Source organism: Diadema setosum, chromosome 15 (assembly GCF_964275005.1).
Source record: "Diadema setosum chromosome 15, eeDiaSeto1, whole genome shotgun sequence".
NCBI classification, from domain to species: Eukaryota; Metazoa; Echinodermata; class Echinoidea; order Diadematoida; family Diadematidae; genus Diadema; species Diadema setosum.
Window position 1 is genome coordinate 11,172,400 of NC_092699.1, and position 19,001 is coordinate 11,191,400.

Genomic DNA, 19,001 nt, shown 5'->3' on the forward strand with positions numbered 1-19,001 from the left:
TTTTTGGCTTGTCAGCCGATGAAACCCGGAAGTGGCACCAGAAATATTTTTGGCGACACCCCCCCTCCCCCCCTCTTTCGGAATTCCTGGATCCGCCCCTGATTTTAATCAGCTAAGTGCTTCTCCAATTAAGCGTTAACAATAACGTGCTTACGTGTACCTGATTTTCGGCGTTGTTCGCGTACAATGGTATCCGCGTCCCAATTAAACGGTAGCGACTGTGCTGTCATGGGAAAGCGTGCAAGCCGTGCCCGAGCCAGCTCAGAGCGGACCAGATAAGGCGCGAGATATGTGCCAAGTGTGAAGCCGATTAATAACTCGTGTGATCTCTGGATCCACCTGACTTGCACACGAAGTAACAGTACAACAAAGCCTGTACAACACATACGTCTGTTACTTCAGTTTAAAAGGATATCAGTCATATTAGACGCTGATGAAGACAGAGGAAACTTCTACCAGAAGCCATTTTAATCCAGTAATTTGATTATCACAGCGCAGGGACTTACGTGCCTGCTAAAATTCTAAGACGTAAAAACTTTCTCATTATCAAATGCTATTACAATATATTTACAGAAATGCTGTGACCTATCCAAAAGCATGTGCAGTCTTAGTGTAACTAATTACATTCTCTTGCTGTAGCTTGAATAACTCATCCACACATCGCAACCAACAAATGAATACATGATTATCTCTTTCAACAAACGCAGGAAACAACTTGCCCAATTTGCAAAGTTGTTCCGACATCGGTTTGAGGAAGTCTGATATGAACCGCATTGATTTCGTACAACTTTGCCTCATAATGTTATACTGTGTTGGAAATTAAATAATGAAATGAAATGAAGATTGTCAATAAGCTATTGTCGAATTCTGATCAGGAACCAGAATTTTCCAGAATTAACGTTCAATCATTTAAGGGGAATCTCCAATACTTATTCTCTGTTACCAATGAAAGTGAAATGTTTATGTTCTTTTCGAAAAATGAAATAAAGTTTTAACTGAATTGAATTGAATACACTTATGACCTGCAGTTCTGTTTATGCTTTCTGAAATAGTTCGTATAGAAAGAATGATGGTAATTTGTTTTACAATCTAAAAGAAATTTTATTGCACGTTATATTAGACAAGTTCCTTGCCCCTCCTCTATACGCATATACAGGACGCAACCTTTGGGGAAAAGGCGTTTGCTGTGGTGAAACCGAAACACAGAATGAAAACTTATTTCGTTAAAATCCGGGTTCGAAAGAAAATCATCTTTTCTTTATTACAAAATTTGGGAAAATGCACAGCTCCTATATAGGCAGTCATTGAAAGTGTAGAGAGCTATCAAAGTATAACGATTCTTATTGAAATGCAATGAAAGTGTAGGCCTATAGTATGAAATTACTGAATAAGGTGTATTATTGTCATGAACGCAGATAATGGAAGCGTGCCAGAACCATGGTCAGTCCGATCCTGGAATCAGATCAGCTCGTGACAGAGATAAGCTTCTTCGCCCGTTGTGATTGGTTGGTTGGTTGCCTCCAAATTGGCGTCACCTTACATTGTAGTGGAATGTCTGCCAGGTCTATGATCATCACGTGACATACCTTGTGGGCGGAGCCTTCATACTTGCGCTTCTGCTCACTGTCCTATCGTCTGCGGTGAAGACGCCGTACGCAAGTGCGCTTCAATCAGAGGGGGCAACTGACCTCGAAATAGTGACCTTGGTCGCCGTCGGTAATTCCACGACTTTCTCAACACCAAACCATCTGCTAATAATTTGAGAAATACTATTCGGTACGATTTCCGCAACGATGTCGGTGTCTGCTCTCCTGGATGTCGCGTTTCTCTGACAGTGGCTGTGATAAGATTTTGGAGCAAAACCCTGAGAGAAAACTTACCAGATTCATCAGTTCACAATTCTCCAGCATTACTTGCTACAACTTCTTCAACGTGACGCAGGTAAGTTCGACTATATCCTTGAAGAACCACGATGTTCTAGACAAAGTCAGTATTCTTTTACATAAAACAGAATGATGCACTGCATTATAATGAATTAACTATTTCCATTTTCTTTATCGATCGAGTGAAAAGCATGATCAGCCGATACGCTTATTTCAGGTAATGTCAGAACTGTAATCACTGAAGCAGTGCGCAGAGAGGAGCTGCATTGTACCAAATTTGAATGAATAAATGAATTGATAAATGCAAGCTTGAATAACTAATTAAATAAATAGATAGAAATAATAAGACAAATGATTAAGAAAAAGGAGATGAACCAGAGATTCATGATGACAATTCATTGTGACTGAAATATTAGGTATACAGTCGGACATAACTTTACGGCATTATCTCTTTTACAGCCTTTATTTCGCAATGCTGAGTTTTATATACATAAAAGGATTTCAAGACAAGATTATTTTTGTTTTATATTAGGATCAAACAAAAATGTTACTTTGGGGAACCACTGCAAACATAGCAGCGCTGTCATATTATGCCATACAAGAGCATTTCCCCCCCCCCCCCTCCTCCCCTTAATCCACTTAGGGGTACTCCATACTTTTCTTTCTCCTTTTCTTGCATCATAGCACACATCCAATCTGTCGATGGAAAACTTGCTTTCTCCACAAATGACACTCGTGATTTATTATCGATGAATCACAAATAACTAATCAGATATTATCTGAAGTGTTATGTACCGAGAGAAACCCGATCGTTCTGAAGTATGTAATGATTGTAATATGGTGACACGACATTTGCTCCTGAGTCAATTGCTACGGTCTTGTATTTTCTTCGAGGACTTAGGGTTAGGCTCAGAGTTGTGATAGGGTTTAGAATTAGGGTAAGGGTTATCTTTGTGGGTAGACATTATATTTGGCTTAGCATGCAGATATTTTATGGGAGCAATGTTGTCGCAGGAGCAAATGTCCTGGAACCGGTTGCAGTATGTTGATGTCCCTTCATTTTGTAAATTTACGAAATATGTGATACATAACAAACAGACAGATCATCTTTTAATCGTTTGTGAAAAATTGCATCTAGCATGCACATGGTTAGTGTTCAGATACTAGATTGTTTGCAGATTTACGGAAAGGCCACCACTGGTGTCTTGTTGTATGTTTTCAGAGGAATAGGTCGATGTTTAGTCGACATTTGTTTTGTAAGCTGTCAGACCATGTTTGGAGCTTGCAGTACAGCCAATGAAAACCTCCCAAAGATCCTATACTCAGCTTAAACAAATGTCGACATTTCATAAGCACAAAAAAGGGACGGCGATATCCGTTATCAAAGGCAAACGTCGATTGGAGCAGCTACTTTTATTGATTGAGACTGAACAGGTGAAGGACATTTTCAGCTTTATAATTTGACGCGCATACGATTTATCACAAACCAATAAAAGACCCCGATACAAATAAATTGGATTGTAAAATCTGACTTGATTTGTTTGTATGCGAAAGCGTTTTTTCAGCACATTTGCATTGCTATATCAATCAGCAAACTGTGTGTGTGTGTGTGTCATGCTATAGTTTACACATACTGTTCTGTTATACATACCGGCCATTCGTTGATGATACCGGTGCCGCAACAAGAAGATGCGAGGCTGCTCGGAAAGGGCTTCCTTCTTTCAGAAAATGACATCAAGATTTGTTGAGTGAATTACCATCAAACTCTGGTTTCCTTCATTGTCAGGAAGACAAAACGGAACTGCAAGAAACACGTGCGCAAACTACATTTCTTATAATTGACGACGCAGGCACGCTCGCTCTGTGGTCGAAATAATGACAAACGTGCACCCACCAGCACGTGTCGTAATACAAATCATCTTAAAAAAAGGATCCTCAGCACAACTGATTACTTTGCTGTGAAGCACACACTCAGAACAGGAGCGGATCCAGGAATTTCGTAAAGGGGGGGGGGGGGGGGCAAAGCGAGGGAGCGTAGCGACCAAGCCCGAGAGAACGGAGCGTGCGAGGAGGAGGGTAGTTTACAGGCACAAACCTTTGTCGGTCCTGTTTACCTTTGGGAGCAGTGATTTCAAAAATGTTCAAGATAACTTTAATGCATATGCGTAGGTCTGTTGTGTCACAAAACATCTTGCCATATAAAATTTTCGCAATAAAGCCTTAAATATAAGGAGATATCAGTGTTTTTCTCAATAAACCGTAACTGTAGACGGTTTAGTCTGGAAACATTCTTATCATAACTATTGTTCACATTTTTTATATTTAATAACACTTAACATCGATTATACGGATTCAAATTTTTACAGTGGTTGTTTCTATCCCTGACTCACATTTTAGAACTATTTTAAAGCACTAATGCTGGGTTTTTGTTTATCTGCAAATGGTAAATTGTGCCCGAGTCTGTGCCAAAGCATCGATCTTTTTCATATTCTCTCCACCGTAGCTGCTCCAGGAACTTGTTGGGAGAAGCTATAACAGTACAGGGCCTATGGACAATGCCAGTGGGCGCGGACTCCGGAGCGAGCGAAGGGGAGGGGAGGGTGTGGGAGGGGGTGTCCCCTCCCACGGTGAGAACTTTTTGCATTTGATGTTGCAAATGGTGCAATTTGATGCATGTTTTTGCGTGTTTTGAATGAGTTGAAAGTCCTACTTGTTTAAGGTTGCAGTGTATTTTAGTGTAGATTATTATTGAACAGTTTGCCTATAAAATGGTATCATTTAAATACTCTTCTTGTATTAATTCTTACACTGAATATCATGACGCTGTCTGCAGTTCGGCAATCAAACAGAAAAAGCATGCACACGAGGGTGTAGATAGGGGCATATCCCTCCCACACGAAGGTGATTTTGCGTTTTCAGACCTGAAATTTAGCGATCTGGTGCAAATTTTGGTGCAATACTTTTTCATCGAAGTGTTAAAATCACGGAATTTAGCTCTTATTCCGAATGTGCATCATCTGTGTGTATGTATAAAGTCTAGTGAGGTAGAGCTTAGGGGAAGGGGGATTCCCCCTCCCGCTCGCGGAGCTTATGCGTTTTTAGAATTGAAATAAAGCGATCTGGGTATAACCACAGTCTACTTCTATGCATGCGGAAGGGGGGGGGAGGGGCGGGCGAGCAGGGAGAAGGCGTGGGCGAGTGTTATCTCCGCCCTTCCCTTCCGATGGAGCTTTTGTCTTTTTAAGGTTGAAATTGAGATATTTCGTATACGCATATTTGATGAAATCAACATTTGGGAAATCACAAACAAAAAACTGATGGGGGGGAGGCTGAGAGAGGAAAGGGTCGATTAAAAGGGGAAATTCCCTTATACATGAGGGAACCTTGAGGTTTTTTTTAATATAAGTGATAAGTCTTGTGCACTCAGAATTATTCTTTTTTTTTTTTGGTAAATCTAAAAAGTGTACTAAGCTAGGGAAAGAGGCACAGAGGGGGAGGGTTTGGGAGGGGGATACCCCCTGCCAAGCACGAGAGATTTTGCATATTTTGAATTGAAATTCAACGATCTGGTGCACACTTTGAGTGAAATATTCAAAAAAAATATCTTATTTGATGGAAGGTTGCAAAGGAGGAGACCCGCTTCATGTGCATGCATACAGTATACACGCATTTTTTTTTCGCCTCCCAAATCCCCGGTCCAAATCTTAGGGGGGGGGGGGGGGCGACCGCCCCCATCCCCCCCCCCCCCCCCCACCTGGCTACGCCAGTGTCCTCTCTGCCACGGTAGGGAGATTTTTTATATCTATGTCATGCTTGTTTTTGTTTTTTAATGCATACTGTTGGTACACTTTTTTATTATTATTTTTATAACTCTTATAATTCTGGAAATACTTAAAAGGAAAAATTGAGGGGAGCCCCCCCCCCCCCCCCCCGATCCCCCACTGCAGAAGGTCAACGTGGTCCTGTGAGCTCAGGTTTGGAGCTAGGTTTGTAAGCGCGTTTGTAGCCATGGTTGAAAGCACTTACGGAGCTCACAGGAATAGGTCTGCTCCATTGCGTCCCAGTGCCGTTCATTCTTTGCCCTTCGTAAATAGTACCAAGGGATAATGTAATACTATGCAGCGTTGTCTGGTAAAAATAACAAATAAAAGAATTCCCATCAACGTCCCAAGGAATGTCGAGATTCGTTTTGATAGGATACGCAGAGTACACACACAAACTTACTGAAATAGACGGGTCTGTATTGTCTGCACAAATCAATGTGTACAATACATTATCCTCATAAATGTCTCTCTGTTCTTTACCTTTGTTTTGTCGATATATATTTTGTGTATCTGCTATACATTAATATGTTTACAATATACATTGATTCAAACATATCATTATATATTCATTTGTTTTATATGCTTGTGGGGAGTGCGGCTGCATTGTACTGACTGCACGAAATGTCAGTTGTACATTACACTAATTTAACTTCCTAACACCAAGTCTAGAATGACTGCTTGTGCAATGGCGGCTTGTGCCGAAAGGGTGGGTTGGGTGGTGGCGCGTCGCGTTAATGGGAACACCACCCTTCGTCCAAAGCCCCCCCCCCCCCCGGTTTTGCCAAAAGGGTGCGTTGGGAGCGTTGGGTCGCGTCGCGTTGACTAGAACCCCACCCTTCGTCCAAAGCCCCCCCCCCCCCCCCCCGGTTTTGCCGAAAGGGTGCGTTGGTACTTTTTCTCATGTAATATTAAAAGACGAGTTTTAAATTAACCGTCAAACAACCATTTCAAAGAGGCTATCGTCCGGATCGGTTTCTAAGCGCACAGGGAAGAGACGAAAGTTGGTCTAATTCCATTTTGTATTAAGCGCATTACAAATGTATTGTATTATTATTCTTAGTATTATTATTATCATTATTATCGGTTTACACTCTATTACCACTTGGTCTACAGCCAGTTGGTCTAATAGACTGTTTAATATCAGTTGGTCTAATAACCAGTTGGTCTAGTCATCATTTCGTCCAATTACTGTTTGGTCTAATTGTTATTTAGTTTAATTGCTATTTGGTCTACAGTCAATCCGTCTAATAATAGCCATTTGGTCTATTTTTGGTCTAACACCAATTTATATCATCAAATACCGATTTGGTCTATTATGAGTTGGTCTAATTCCATTTCGTCTAATCATCAAATGGTCTAAAATAAAACCAAATTATTTTTTCCAATATAAATTTGGTGTATACATCATTAATTTTGGTCCATTGCCCAGTTGGTCTAGCCTCTGTCTATCATCACTTAGTCTACACCCATTTAGTCTAATAACCATTAATCTTATTGTCATTTGGTCTAATAGCCAGCCTCCTGGTCTAATCAGGTACCATTTGGTCCAATCATCGTTTCGTCTATATGACCAACTGGGCTATTTTTTTTTTTTTGGGGGGGGCCTTTTTATTGATGTGTACACCAAATTTATATAGGACAGATTTGGTTTCATTTTAGACAATTTGATGATTATACGAAATGGAATTAGACCAACTCATAATAGACCAAAAATAGACCAAATGGCTATTATTAGACGAATTGAATGTAGACCAAATAGTAATTAAACCAAATAACAATTAGACCAAACAGAAATTGGACGAAATGATGACTAGACCAACTGGTTATTAGACCAACTGGCTGTAGACCAGGTGGTAATAGAGTGTAAACCGATCCGGACGATAGCCTCTTTAAAATGGTTGTTTGAAGGTTAAATATAAATTCAGAAGTCGTCTTTTAATATTACATGAGAAAAAGTACCAACGCACCCTTTCGGCAAAACCGGGGGGGGGGGGGGGGGCTTTGGACGAAGGGTGGGGTTCCAGTCAACGCGACGCGACCCAACGCTCCCAACGCACCCTTTCGGCAAAACCGGGGGGGGGGGCTTTGGACGAAGGGTGGTGTTCCCATTAACGCGACGCGCCACCACCCAACCCACCCTTTCGGCACAAGCCTGCAATGGCTATGTATCGATAAACTTACATGGCTAAAACAGACCAACAAACGTATGGATATCCCAGCAATGCTAAGATTTTGCCCTGAATATGCTTCCATTCGTTCAAGCACTGTATCCTGTAAGATTACAAACAAACAAAGCCACAATCTTTTCATGAGAATTGTCAAAAGACAACAGCTTGGGAAGGAATACAAACTCGAACATCAATGTTCATCTGTGCTTTGAGGGTAATCATGCCCACAAAAGACACAATGAAAGTTGAGCTCCAGAAAATCCTTACATTTTAAGTGTCATCTCTGTTGATTAGATCTAAGTTCTCTTCCGACAATGGAGAAAAAGCAACAAATTACGGATTTTGATCTTATTATCTTGTCGACTAGAGGCAACCAAATAAATTAAAGAATTAGGGGCCTACATAGTAGGCCTAGGTCAAAGTTTAAAAAAGAAGGTGCGCTAGCACAGACCTTTAAACCAAAGCCATCAAAATCTGATACCACCTTTAACCCACTGAGGACTAATGTCTTCACCAGTCATTCAGCCCACAGTTCACGAGTCATACAGCCCATGAGTTATACAGCTCACCAGTCATACAGCCCACAGTTCACGAGTCATACAGCCCATGAGTTATACAGCTCACCAGTCATACGGCGCATGAGTTCGACACGAAAAGCTTACAAGGCCCACGAGACCGACACAATTAATTAAGCACTGTGTTGTATCTGTCGAACTCATGGCCTGTTTTAACCTAGTGGCGAACTCATGGGCTTTATTTGCCTAATATCGAATTCACGGGCTGTATGACTTATGGACATATTTTCAATGACGAACTCGTGGGCTGTATGACTCGTGGATGTCGGTCTTGTGGGATGACCCCATGCACAGTCCCGACTAAAGTGAGGCAAGGCAGTGCATGTCCGTATATAAAGGAAATGCGTGTTGTATCTCAAGCTCGTCCTCAACGAGTTGATTATGATATATTTTGGCACATGTGTAGCTACCTCTCTATAAACCACTACCTAAAATACTATTGCTTTGGCGTCCATACCGCATGGTAAAGGTTGCCGATGGTAATGACTGATTGAGTTTTTGTTTTTTTGTTTGTTTGTTTTGTTTTGTTTTTTTTATTGAAAAACTACTACCTAAAATACTATTGCTTTGGCGTCCATACCGTATGGTAAAGGTTGCCGATGGTAATGACTGATTGATTTTTTTTTTTGATTTTTTTTTTATTTCAGAAAATTTGCAAAGTTTGTGTTACGGCTTTATGGGATATCGATTATCTTTACAATATGTTACACATGATGAAATTCTTTACAGGTGATGGAAATACACAAAAGCCGTTACAGCTTTTCAGCTATAATGCCTACTGTCCTTTTTTTCTTTTTTTTTTCGTCAGAAGACCTAGGCCTACGTTCAGAAACAAGATCAGTTATTTAACCAAGGAGGTTGGCCCTATTAAGTACGTCCTGGATTTAACTCACGTGAAGATCAACTTCACTATGCTTAACATTCATTGAGACTTGACTGTGTGAATGTCCTTATCTGGAACAAAGCTATTTACCAGCTGTTGGACGTGAATAATTTGGCATCTTGCCAACAGGCCATGAGTTTGCAGCGTGCTCGAGCACAGCAACCAGAGGTCAGATAACTGGTTCAAATTATGTCCCGATGATAACACGTCGTTTGAGACTCTAATATTAGAAATAACAAGAACATAATTGGTGCTAAATTTAGCATGCCGTATGAAAACACTCCCAACAGCAAAGTTCTCGCATAAAGATTTCTGGTGATATAGCTATACAAGAGAAGTAGGTAAACATGATAAGTGAACGTATGTGCACTTCTCAGACTCACGCTGTCTTTATTATACAAACACATCGGATCATAATATTTACTTCAATCAACTGCATTCTGCTTGAACAATGAGTTGTGCCTCCTTGGCTTGAACAGGTAAACCTTATACTGTAGCTTTACATGTTGTTAGATTAATATGCCAAGAGAATAAAGCAGGTATATAAACTTTAAGATTGAAACTGATTGACAAATTGCCCTACATTGACGTAAATAAACACTGAATTGATCAGTGTTTTAGTAGTAGCCATGATAAAAAATCATGGGCGTACATACTCGAGCAGGATCAGAACCAACACTTGCTGTCGGGCGAAAGCTCGGTGGTCTAGTGGAGATGACGCCTGTCCGGTGATCATGAGGTCGTAGGTTCGAATCCTGCTCGAGTATGTACGCCCATGATTTTTTTATCATTGCTACTACTAAACACTGATCAATTCAGTGCTTATTTACGTCGATGTAGGGCAATTTGTCAATCAGTTGCAAATGAAAACATCTCGACGGAAGAATTTCATAAACTTTAAGATGTTTTCCAGCCGTCATTAATATCCAGCGCTCGAGAGTCATGCCTTAAAGCATGTTAAAGATGTTTACTGAAAGAAAGACGAAGAATGTAACATTTATTTTCATTTGATGAATCCAAGTAATGATATCAGATGATTTCATTGTTAATACTGTGCATTAATTGTTTTGTGTGATTGAAGGATGTATAGTATACCTTATATTGATATTCAGGGCGCCGTAAAACAGGCAGGTCGCCATTCGAAACCAATTCTATTTAGCTATCTACTAAATTGCCGATCTGATTTTATTTTATTGCAAAACGTGTGAAAATGGATGAATGAATTGATTTAGTGTCACATACAGAGTGGATGACCACTTGTAGACTATAAATTGGTGAATAAAATTGATTAAGGTTTATCATCTAGTTTGGATACAAACTGCTATATCATACGTATCGCTGGTATCAAAAGTTGTTTGCAACATGGCAATTTTTGGTGTCCCAACAGAGTGCCAGTGTACCATGACAGGGTGATGTTGATTACATAACAACGTATTTAATAATCTTTCATTTTTTTAAAAATAAAAATGCTGTTTCTGATGCTTTTGAATGACGCTCGCACCTGGAGATCCATGCCATACATTGCGATTTGTTACGACGAAAAGGAAAAAGAAAAAAAAAAGTTTTTCATATTTTGCTTGCAAACAATCCGATCGAAAGTTCCAAGTCATATTTCACAGGGCCTTGAAAATGTTGGACTTGATCGGAAGTATGCCTGAATCATGTGAGCGTAGACATCTGGTAAGACTAAAACGGATGATATCAACCGCCCTACTTAAGAATTGAAACGATTCCTTCCGTATATCCTTTACATATGTATGTTTGATTATGGGGGGGGGGAGGTCAAACATGTCTGTGAATTTACTTACCATCCTGCCATATATAGCAAAAAGAATATATTATAGTGCAGTATGCATTACAGATACAGTACGAACTTTTCTAGGGGTCAACACGTGAAAAAGGAAAGGCCAGTTATATACAAGGAATATCAATACGAACCACTCTATGCAGCAACATTCTCTCGTCATTATCAATGATAACATGTGAATACATAATTTCAAAGGAGTTCTAAACTGAAAGTTCTGAGTGTAAGGGAATTATTCTAATCGGTAAATGTGCTACATTTCCTTCAGCACAGGTTGTCTCGTAGACTGAACAACAACAACAACAGCAACAATGTCTTGTCCAGGGAGCAGTCAGATTTGTGGCGCCATCTTGCGGCAGAAGAAGATGCAGTACGACTTGAGCTCGACGCCACTTGATCGATGCCTCAGCACTGCCGATCTATCGCTGATCGCTATCGGCTGCATGTTGGGGTCCGGTGTGTACGTACTCACTGGCGAGGTGAATGCTTAACGCCATTTTTTCAGTCCTAATAAATCCAGACTATGAAGACTATTACTTTGACAACACAATAACAAAAATATAGTTCCATTCATAATGGCAAGGCTGAATATTGATGGAGGCCAGATAATTTTGTCACAAGAGGGAGAGTGTGTGTGTGTGTGTGTGGTTTTTTTTTTTCACTTTTGGGTGACTGTTTTCTTCAATTAATACATTCCACAATAAAGTTCTCTTTTCCATGAAGATCAATTGCCAAAGTATGTTAGATACAAAACAAAATGCAATATTTGGTTACAAACTTTGTAACCAAGCATTTGCCAGAATTTGAAGGAACTTTGATATCTGGAAATATATTAACGAAATACTAATCAGTGAAACAATAGATGCATGTAAAATATATGAAACATCGACAATCATCGTGACGTAGCACATTCTATAGAACAATGACACAGGTGGGTATAAACCTGACCTTATCCAAAACAAAATGTGTTGATTTCTTACTAAATCACTCACAAATTTAAACAGAGACAAACGAACTTTTCAAACTATGACGATGGCTTGGATTCAGCATTTTATGAAGTTCTCTTGTATAAAGTGGTCTGTTGTCAACATGGAAAAAATGGAAAAATCATCTGTAAAACAACCAGCAAACGTTTGAATTATGATTGCTAGTACAAATATAATGATATTAGAGAATATAGTTCAGATCGATAACGTCACCATAAAGAAAAAAAATGAATACAACGCACTATTTGACTAAAAATTCTTACATTAATCTTTCGATCGTCTTGATCATGTCTGTAGTAATACTACTAAAGTGGGAGTTTTAAATGATATTCAAGTACTACAAAGTATAATTTTTATTGTCCTTGTTTCAGTCATCATTATATAGTTTGTTAATTCTTTCGAGAATTATAACAACTCTAGATTTTTATTTTGTTATTTTCAGATCGCTGGTGAAATGGCAGGTCCCGGAGGTACGGTTTCTTTCATCATATCTGGTCTGGTTGCCCTATTGGCAGCGCTCTGCTACATGGAGTGCGCAACCAGGCTTCCGGAGACAGGGGCATCCTACCTCTATGCTTACGTCAGCTTCGGCGAGATATTCGCGTTCATGATCGGTTGGAATGCCGTCATCCTCCGAGTGATGTCGGTTGCGTTGGTGTCTCGAGGCTGGAGTGCTTACTTCGACAACGTTTTGAACGGCGTTGTCGGAAACTGGACAGTTGACGTCGTGTTGCAAGGCGAGCCTTGGGACTCGCCCATCCTTGGGAAGTATCCCGATTTCTTGGCTGCTGGGATAGCTTTTCTCACCTGCGTACTGGTTGCTGTCGGAACGTCCATATCAGCCCGGGCTAATGGTTTCTTCGTCTCCATCAACGTAGTGACGGTCATCATGGTGTTTGTCGCGGGTTTGGTGTATGCAGACTTCGAGACGCTCACCGAGCCGGACGGGTACTTCCCGTTTGGTGTTCCTGGAGTCATGACCGGCGCTGCGGCCTGTTTCACGGGTTACTGTGGATTTGAGGCAGTGGCATTCAGCGCGGAAGAAGCGAAGAATCCAAGCAGAGGCCTTCCCATCGCTGTCATCGTCGGATTCATCGTGTCCATGATGTGCTACTCGGGCGTACTTCTCGCCTTAACGTCGATGGTCCCTTACAACGAAATCGTCGTGGAGTCCCCGTTCGTGAGCGCTTTCGCCGCGGTGGGAGCCAACTGGATGCAGTATATCGTGGCCGTGGGTGCCCTGTGCAGCATGACTGGCTGTATTATCAACTGCGTCTACTGCGTGGCCAGATGCATATACGCACTGGCCCGGGATGGACTCCTGCCCAAGTTCTTGGGGTACACCCATCCCGTATCCCGTACACCGGTGCCTGCGACGCTCTTCGGGGGATCACTCTCAGTCCTCATCACGATCTTCATCGACTTCGTTTCTCTGATCCAGTTCTTGTCCCTGGTAGCCTTCGTTGAATTCATCATCGTTGTCGCTTCTTGCATCATGCTGCGGTATCGCCCGCAGCAGGATACCTCGGGGTACGCCCCGCTCGACGGAGGCAACACCGTAGTCACAGAAGTCACCCCAGTTCACAACGGGAGCATACAGAACGGAAGCACTCCGAAAGGATACCACGACAGTTCCGAAGGCACGCCCTTGATCAACACCAACAACAATGGTGCGACCAGGGAGGTGTCAGTGATACGTTACCACGACAGCGCGATGAGGCGCAGACCCGGTCGAGCCGTGGCGATATCTCTTCTGTGCTTCATCGGATTCTCCTGCGGAGCGATGTACCTTCTGACGCATAAAACCTCTGAAATCAGCTCCGGGAATGTGGCTTACGTCTGCAGCTTTGCCGTGTTAGCAGCACTGACTCTGTTCTCCGCCATACCACTTCTCAAGCTGCCGCAATACAATGATAACATCCCCTTCAAGGTAGAGTTGATGGACTTGCATTTGCTAGTCCAGCTACCAATTTCAGTTTTCAGTGTACAGCGCGTACTTTCAGTTTCCCTCAATTTTGGTTGTGCATGATTTGGTCTGGTTTTGAGGGAAAGGGATTAAACTGCACTTTTATCAATTATTCAGTTAGCTTTCGATCATATATTTTAGCAAGAGATCATACAAAGGCGAGGCAATTGACTGACATCCAAAGATGACAATTAGGGGATGGACAACCCAACTGTGCAAAAAGCTTCTCAACTTATCTGCTGTATGTTTTCCCTTGATTACCAATGTGGATATACAAAAACAGTCAAAACATTTTAAACAAAAGAAACAACACAGGCAGCACGTGCAATGTGACGATAATATTAAACAAAGACCGAGACATACGCAAACCAAGGAGGTTTTAGAGAATGGAGTCACAACCGTCTTATTTCCTTTGAACCATGTTCGAAGCCGTTATTTGAAACATGTGTCAAACAGGATCTACCGCGCAGATACGAAGACAATTGACTCGTGTCTCATTGCATAATCACCAGCCACTTTCAAAGGAAGATATGTCTTTGTGATGGTAATTACTTTTCACTATCCCTTCTTATAAAAGGTAGGTGGTACTGACACGAGGATGCGCGAATAAGTTGAGTAAAAAATGCTGGAATAAAGATGAAAATTACTCGACTGGGCACACCCGGGCACTAATCTGATATATCTATCAATAAAGAATTACACTTGAAGATTATTCCATATTAGTTTCATCTGTGGAAATTAAGCGGAAAAATGATAAAACCAGCTTTCCAGGATGGTATAGTTTTAAACATTTTCACATGATACAGCTCTGATTTACACTTTTACGCAAATTTCTGGACGGAATTGTCTTTTGTTTTACATGCTTTATCATTCAGTGAAATTTCATTTCATTTAATAAATAGATAAGCAAAATATGGCCAACATTATGATAAAGTTCAAAATTAATCTTCAGATTGCTCAGCAAGACGGCGGCTTGGAACATCGATCATCAAAGGAACAAGTGCACCTGTGGAATTCTTTCGTACATCAATAGAAATCTGACAACTGTTTGAATAATTACAGCCAGTTGGAAGTCCATGTATAAAACCTCCTTGCGCAAACCAAGTGTTCTGATGTCTGTGGAGAGGATCCGACAAGCATATAGACCAAATATTTAGATTGTCTACCTCATTTATAAACTTTAAAGGGATGGTATAGTTGAAGAGTTTGTTTGCAAAAACCGATAAGTCCATTTTTGAAGATTTTGAAGTACGGCCTCTGTCATAAAGTACAAAATAATACCTTTTAAATGATATATTGGTCACTATAAAGGTACACTTTTGAAGTTATGGTCAAAAGAAGCAAAAATTTTCTTATTATTCTCTGTATTTTTCTTGACCTTTAATCGCAAATATCTCCATTTGGCAAATATGGACTTGTCGGTTTTTGCGAACAAACTCTTCAGTTCTTGTTGAGATGGGGATTCAGGTTTTAACTTTTCGTGAGACAATTCAAAACCAGTTTTTGTGAAATAATAAAGAGCGTACGATTCTGAGAGCAATGAAAAGTTTATTCCACCAAGATTGGTTTTGAAATGGCTGAGATATCAAAAAAAAAACCCACAAAGAAGTCCTAAAAGGTGGGTTCCACCTATCTTATTATGAGTACTTTGTTTTACATTGTTTTTGAATATCTCATCCATTTTAAAATCAATTTTCATCAAACAAACTGTAATTGCTGTTCGAATCGTATACTCTTTATTATTTCATATAAGTTGATTGTAATTATCTCACAAAAAGTTAGAACCTCAATCCGCATCTCAACCAGAACTGTACCATCCCTTTAAGTTCAAGAAAACTCACGATCGCTTTTAATGCTAGCGAATCGTTTCACAAGTGGGTCTCACGTAATCACACTATCAATGTCAGATGCCCAGTCACACAGAAGGAAAAATGTGGGAAATGGTGGGTAAAACAAGACTTGGTCAAGCTCGATCCCAGGATCCCCAGTACTTTACCTCAGAGCCATATCTATGCATACCACGATGTCAGAATGTCTTTAAAGGACGTGCATCTCCGGATCTGATAAAACTTAGTCTGAAAAGAAAGAGTACAATTTTATGGGCTCACAACAGCAGTAAAAAATTGACCAAAATGGGTGAAAAATATTGCAGTTATTAAATTTGAGAAGTTCCCTTGATTTAAAAAAAATCAGTTCTTTAACAGTCATATGAATATACAATCGGTAATTTTACAGTATTATCGCCTCACAATTTGCCATTTAGTTTTTTACAAGAAATCTTGAAATTTGTTGTGTTTATTTTACGGCGGGGGGGGGGGGGGTAGGTTCAAACGCAATAATGGATCAGTCTCAAATCCTAATATATCTGGCCGGTCATTATTTTAAAGTTATTCAGCCAGGAGTAACATTATGTTTTAGACTTTTATAGCTAAATAAATGAATTTTCGTCATTTTCTTTTTTACACAATCGATGGAAAATGTGAGGTGATGAAATCATTAGCTCATTCATTTGTGCATTCATATAACTTTTCGGGAATTGTTTTGCTAAAATTAGACAAGACGTTGAACTCTCCCTCCCTTTTCCCCCGCCCCCTCCCAAATGTATCGCTCCTCATTCAAGTGTTAAATGGATGCTGGAAATTCGGGGTAATAATTATGGCAGAATTCTCATGACGATTCTATTTTACGTAGAAGTTACGCAACGGTTACTATCTCATGGTGTTTTGTTTCATCAGTCTTCATTTCTGTTATCGACATTAGTTGTAGGGAGGTTGAGTTAGGAACTTTCAAGGATAGGAGGCATAATCGTGGTACGGCAGAGGATTTTATTAAACAATATCTTCTTTACAGATCCCACTGATGCCGTATTTACCTCTACTTAGTCTCGTCTCCAACATCTTCCTCATGGTGCAGTTCAACAGCATCGCTTTTATCGAGTTCTTCGTCTGGACTGGAATAGGTGAGAAGATTACAAGGACCAACACTATATATATATATATATATATATATATATATATATATATATACGTATATCATGAATTACGCTCGACTTGTAAAAGCTTTTATGGATAACTGAGGACGTTGCATCCAAATAATGTCAAAAATAAGTGGTCACTGAATTTAGTGGGAATTTACAAACCTCTGACAACTTCGTGGGCTACTGTTCGCGGAATTCCTGTTGACTGCTAAGGAAGAAGAAGAATACAGGTATCAGTTTCAAGGAGATGAAAGTGAGTATCAACAGTGATTAATATCTCGTAACATACAAGGTTAGAACCATTGCGGTTGCCTGATATAAGTACATTTCCACTTAATGTTAATCCACGTTATATGCTGTATTTCGTCAAAAACTTCCAACTGTACAGGGATCTTGGTCTACTTCTGCTACGGAATAAGGTACAGCCACGAATCCCCCGCCAACAAACATCGTGTGTCAAAACATGTCAACAGGGCGGCAGACGACGAGAAAGCCGAAACGATACCGATAAATCGGGATTTCGATACATCGGATCACGGGTCGCGTCGATCGAGCGCCGATAACAACGCATACTGGGCCGGCGATAGTTTGGTATCCTCATCCGAAACGAGTTTCGCGGCGCATTGAGGGGAAAAAAGTAACTGCAGCTTTCCTACAATGGTAATCCAATGTCGCAGATGTTATGGGGTGATCGTCTCAATGATTTTCATGCAACTACTTAAACCATTTGAGAAATCACTTCTCTTTCATTGCGACGCATATCACGCCACGTTCTGACAAAAAGGGGCACATTTACATCGTACCCCTATGACTATGTTTGTTTGTGAAGCAAGGCAACTTCAGAAAGATCCATTATGTCTGTAAATATGATAATGAATTTGACGAATATCAGATTTCACTTAATGACTAAATCATGTGACTTTTGGTGAAATCATCTTGTCGAATTAAAGAGCATGGTTTCTAAGAAATGTGCATGACGAAATTCGATTATAGATACCTTGTTCTTTAATACTCGGAGCAGAGTTATTAATTATTGATTGATTCATGGCTTTGCTCTTATCACTGTGAAATTTATATCATCCTCAATTACTCTGATATCCTCATATCAAAATGAGTGACGCGAGGAAAAATTCCAAACAAATTTCAGGTTCAGTATTTGCTTCCGAAAAAAAGAGAGTAACGATAGCTTCGTTTATTTGTTCGCATGGAGAAGATCCTATTTTTCCCCGGTAATTATCTATTTGCAATGATATACTATTTGTACTCACCAAACAAAGATTATTGTAACATCAGTAATAATTTATTTAGTGTAGTTTAAAAGTTCACATTTGTTTATGCCATACTTTTTAACTGAACTGCCTCTAACAATGAAAACTAATCATTGTATTCAACTTATGCAATCAGTTGCGTACGCATTTAGTTTGGCGTTTTGCTGGACAGCATCATTATGCATGATATCAGAATTACAGTGTATTTTGCTTAGTGGAAGGAAAACCAGTTCAAATTTTTGCCGTCTGACAGGAATTTGTCAGTAAAAACAAGACAGTTACTGTATGTATGACACGTCACATTGATATATATAGCCCCCAAATTCATAGTTTGATATATTTCTCTTCCTTTCATGCTCTCTCTCTCTCTCTCTCTTTATCTCCCTCTACTTACTTACCTATCTTATGATTTTTTGTTTGATAGAATTCATGAGCCGCTCTATATTTTCTTATCTTCTTATCCTTATTTCATTTGTCATCTTTTTCTTGTCCTTTATTGTCCCCCTATCTTGGCATTTGTCAGTTCTGTTCAAATCAATTGTCGCAGTCCTGAGATAGAAACGGTTTGGTTGACGAATATAAATGTTTTATGATTTACTGAAATATGGCGAATTGCAAATGCCAATACCCAGCATAAATTCATCTCAAGTAGCGTTTGTTTTGAAAA

General features: G+C 40.1%; 1 protein-coding gene across 1 annotated transcript; it reads left to right on the forward strand.

The window, feature by feature from the left end:
* Positions 1-1,689: 1,689 nt before the first annotated feature.
* On the forward strand, positions 1,690-18,505 carry LOC140238839 (cationic amino acid transporter 4-like). Its single transcript, XM_072318736.1, has 5 exons — positions 1,690-1,941; positions 11,411-11,616; positions 12,566-14,053; positions 16,940-17,048; positions 17,455-18,505. Exons 2-5 carry the CDS (start codon positions 11,449-11,451, stop codon positions 17,691-17,693), a joined length of 2,004 nt encoding a protein of 667 aa, XP_072174837.1. The 5' UTR covers positions 1,690-1,941; positions 11,411-11,448; the 3' UTR covers positions 17,694-18,505.
* The last annotated feature ends 496 nt before the right edge of the window (positions 18,506-19,001 follow it).

Coding starts and splice junctions, on each gene's coding strand:
- LOC140238839 (XM_072318736.1), top strand. CDS start 11,449: ATGTCTTGTCCAGGGAGCAGTCAGATTTGTGGCGCCATCTTGCGGCAG. Junction 11,617..12,565: donor TGTACGTACTCACTGGCGAG/GTGAATGCTTAA, acceptor TGTTATTTTCAG/ATCGCTGGTGAAATGGCAGG. Junction 17,049..17,454: donor CTTCGTCTGGACTGGAATAG/GTGAGAAGATTA, acceptor CCAACTGTACAG/GGATCTTGGTCTACTTCTGC.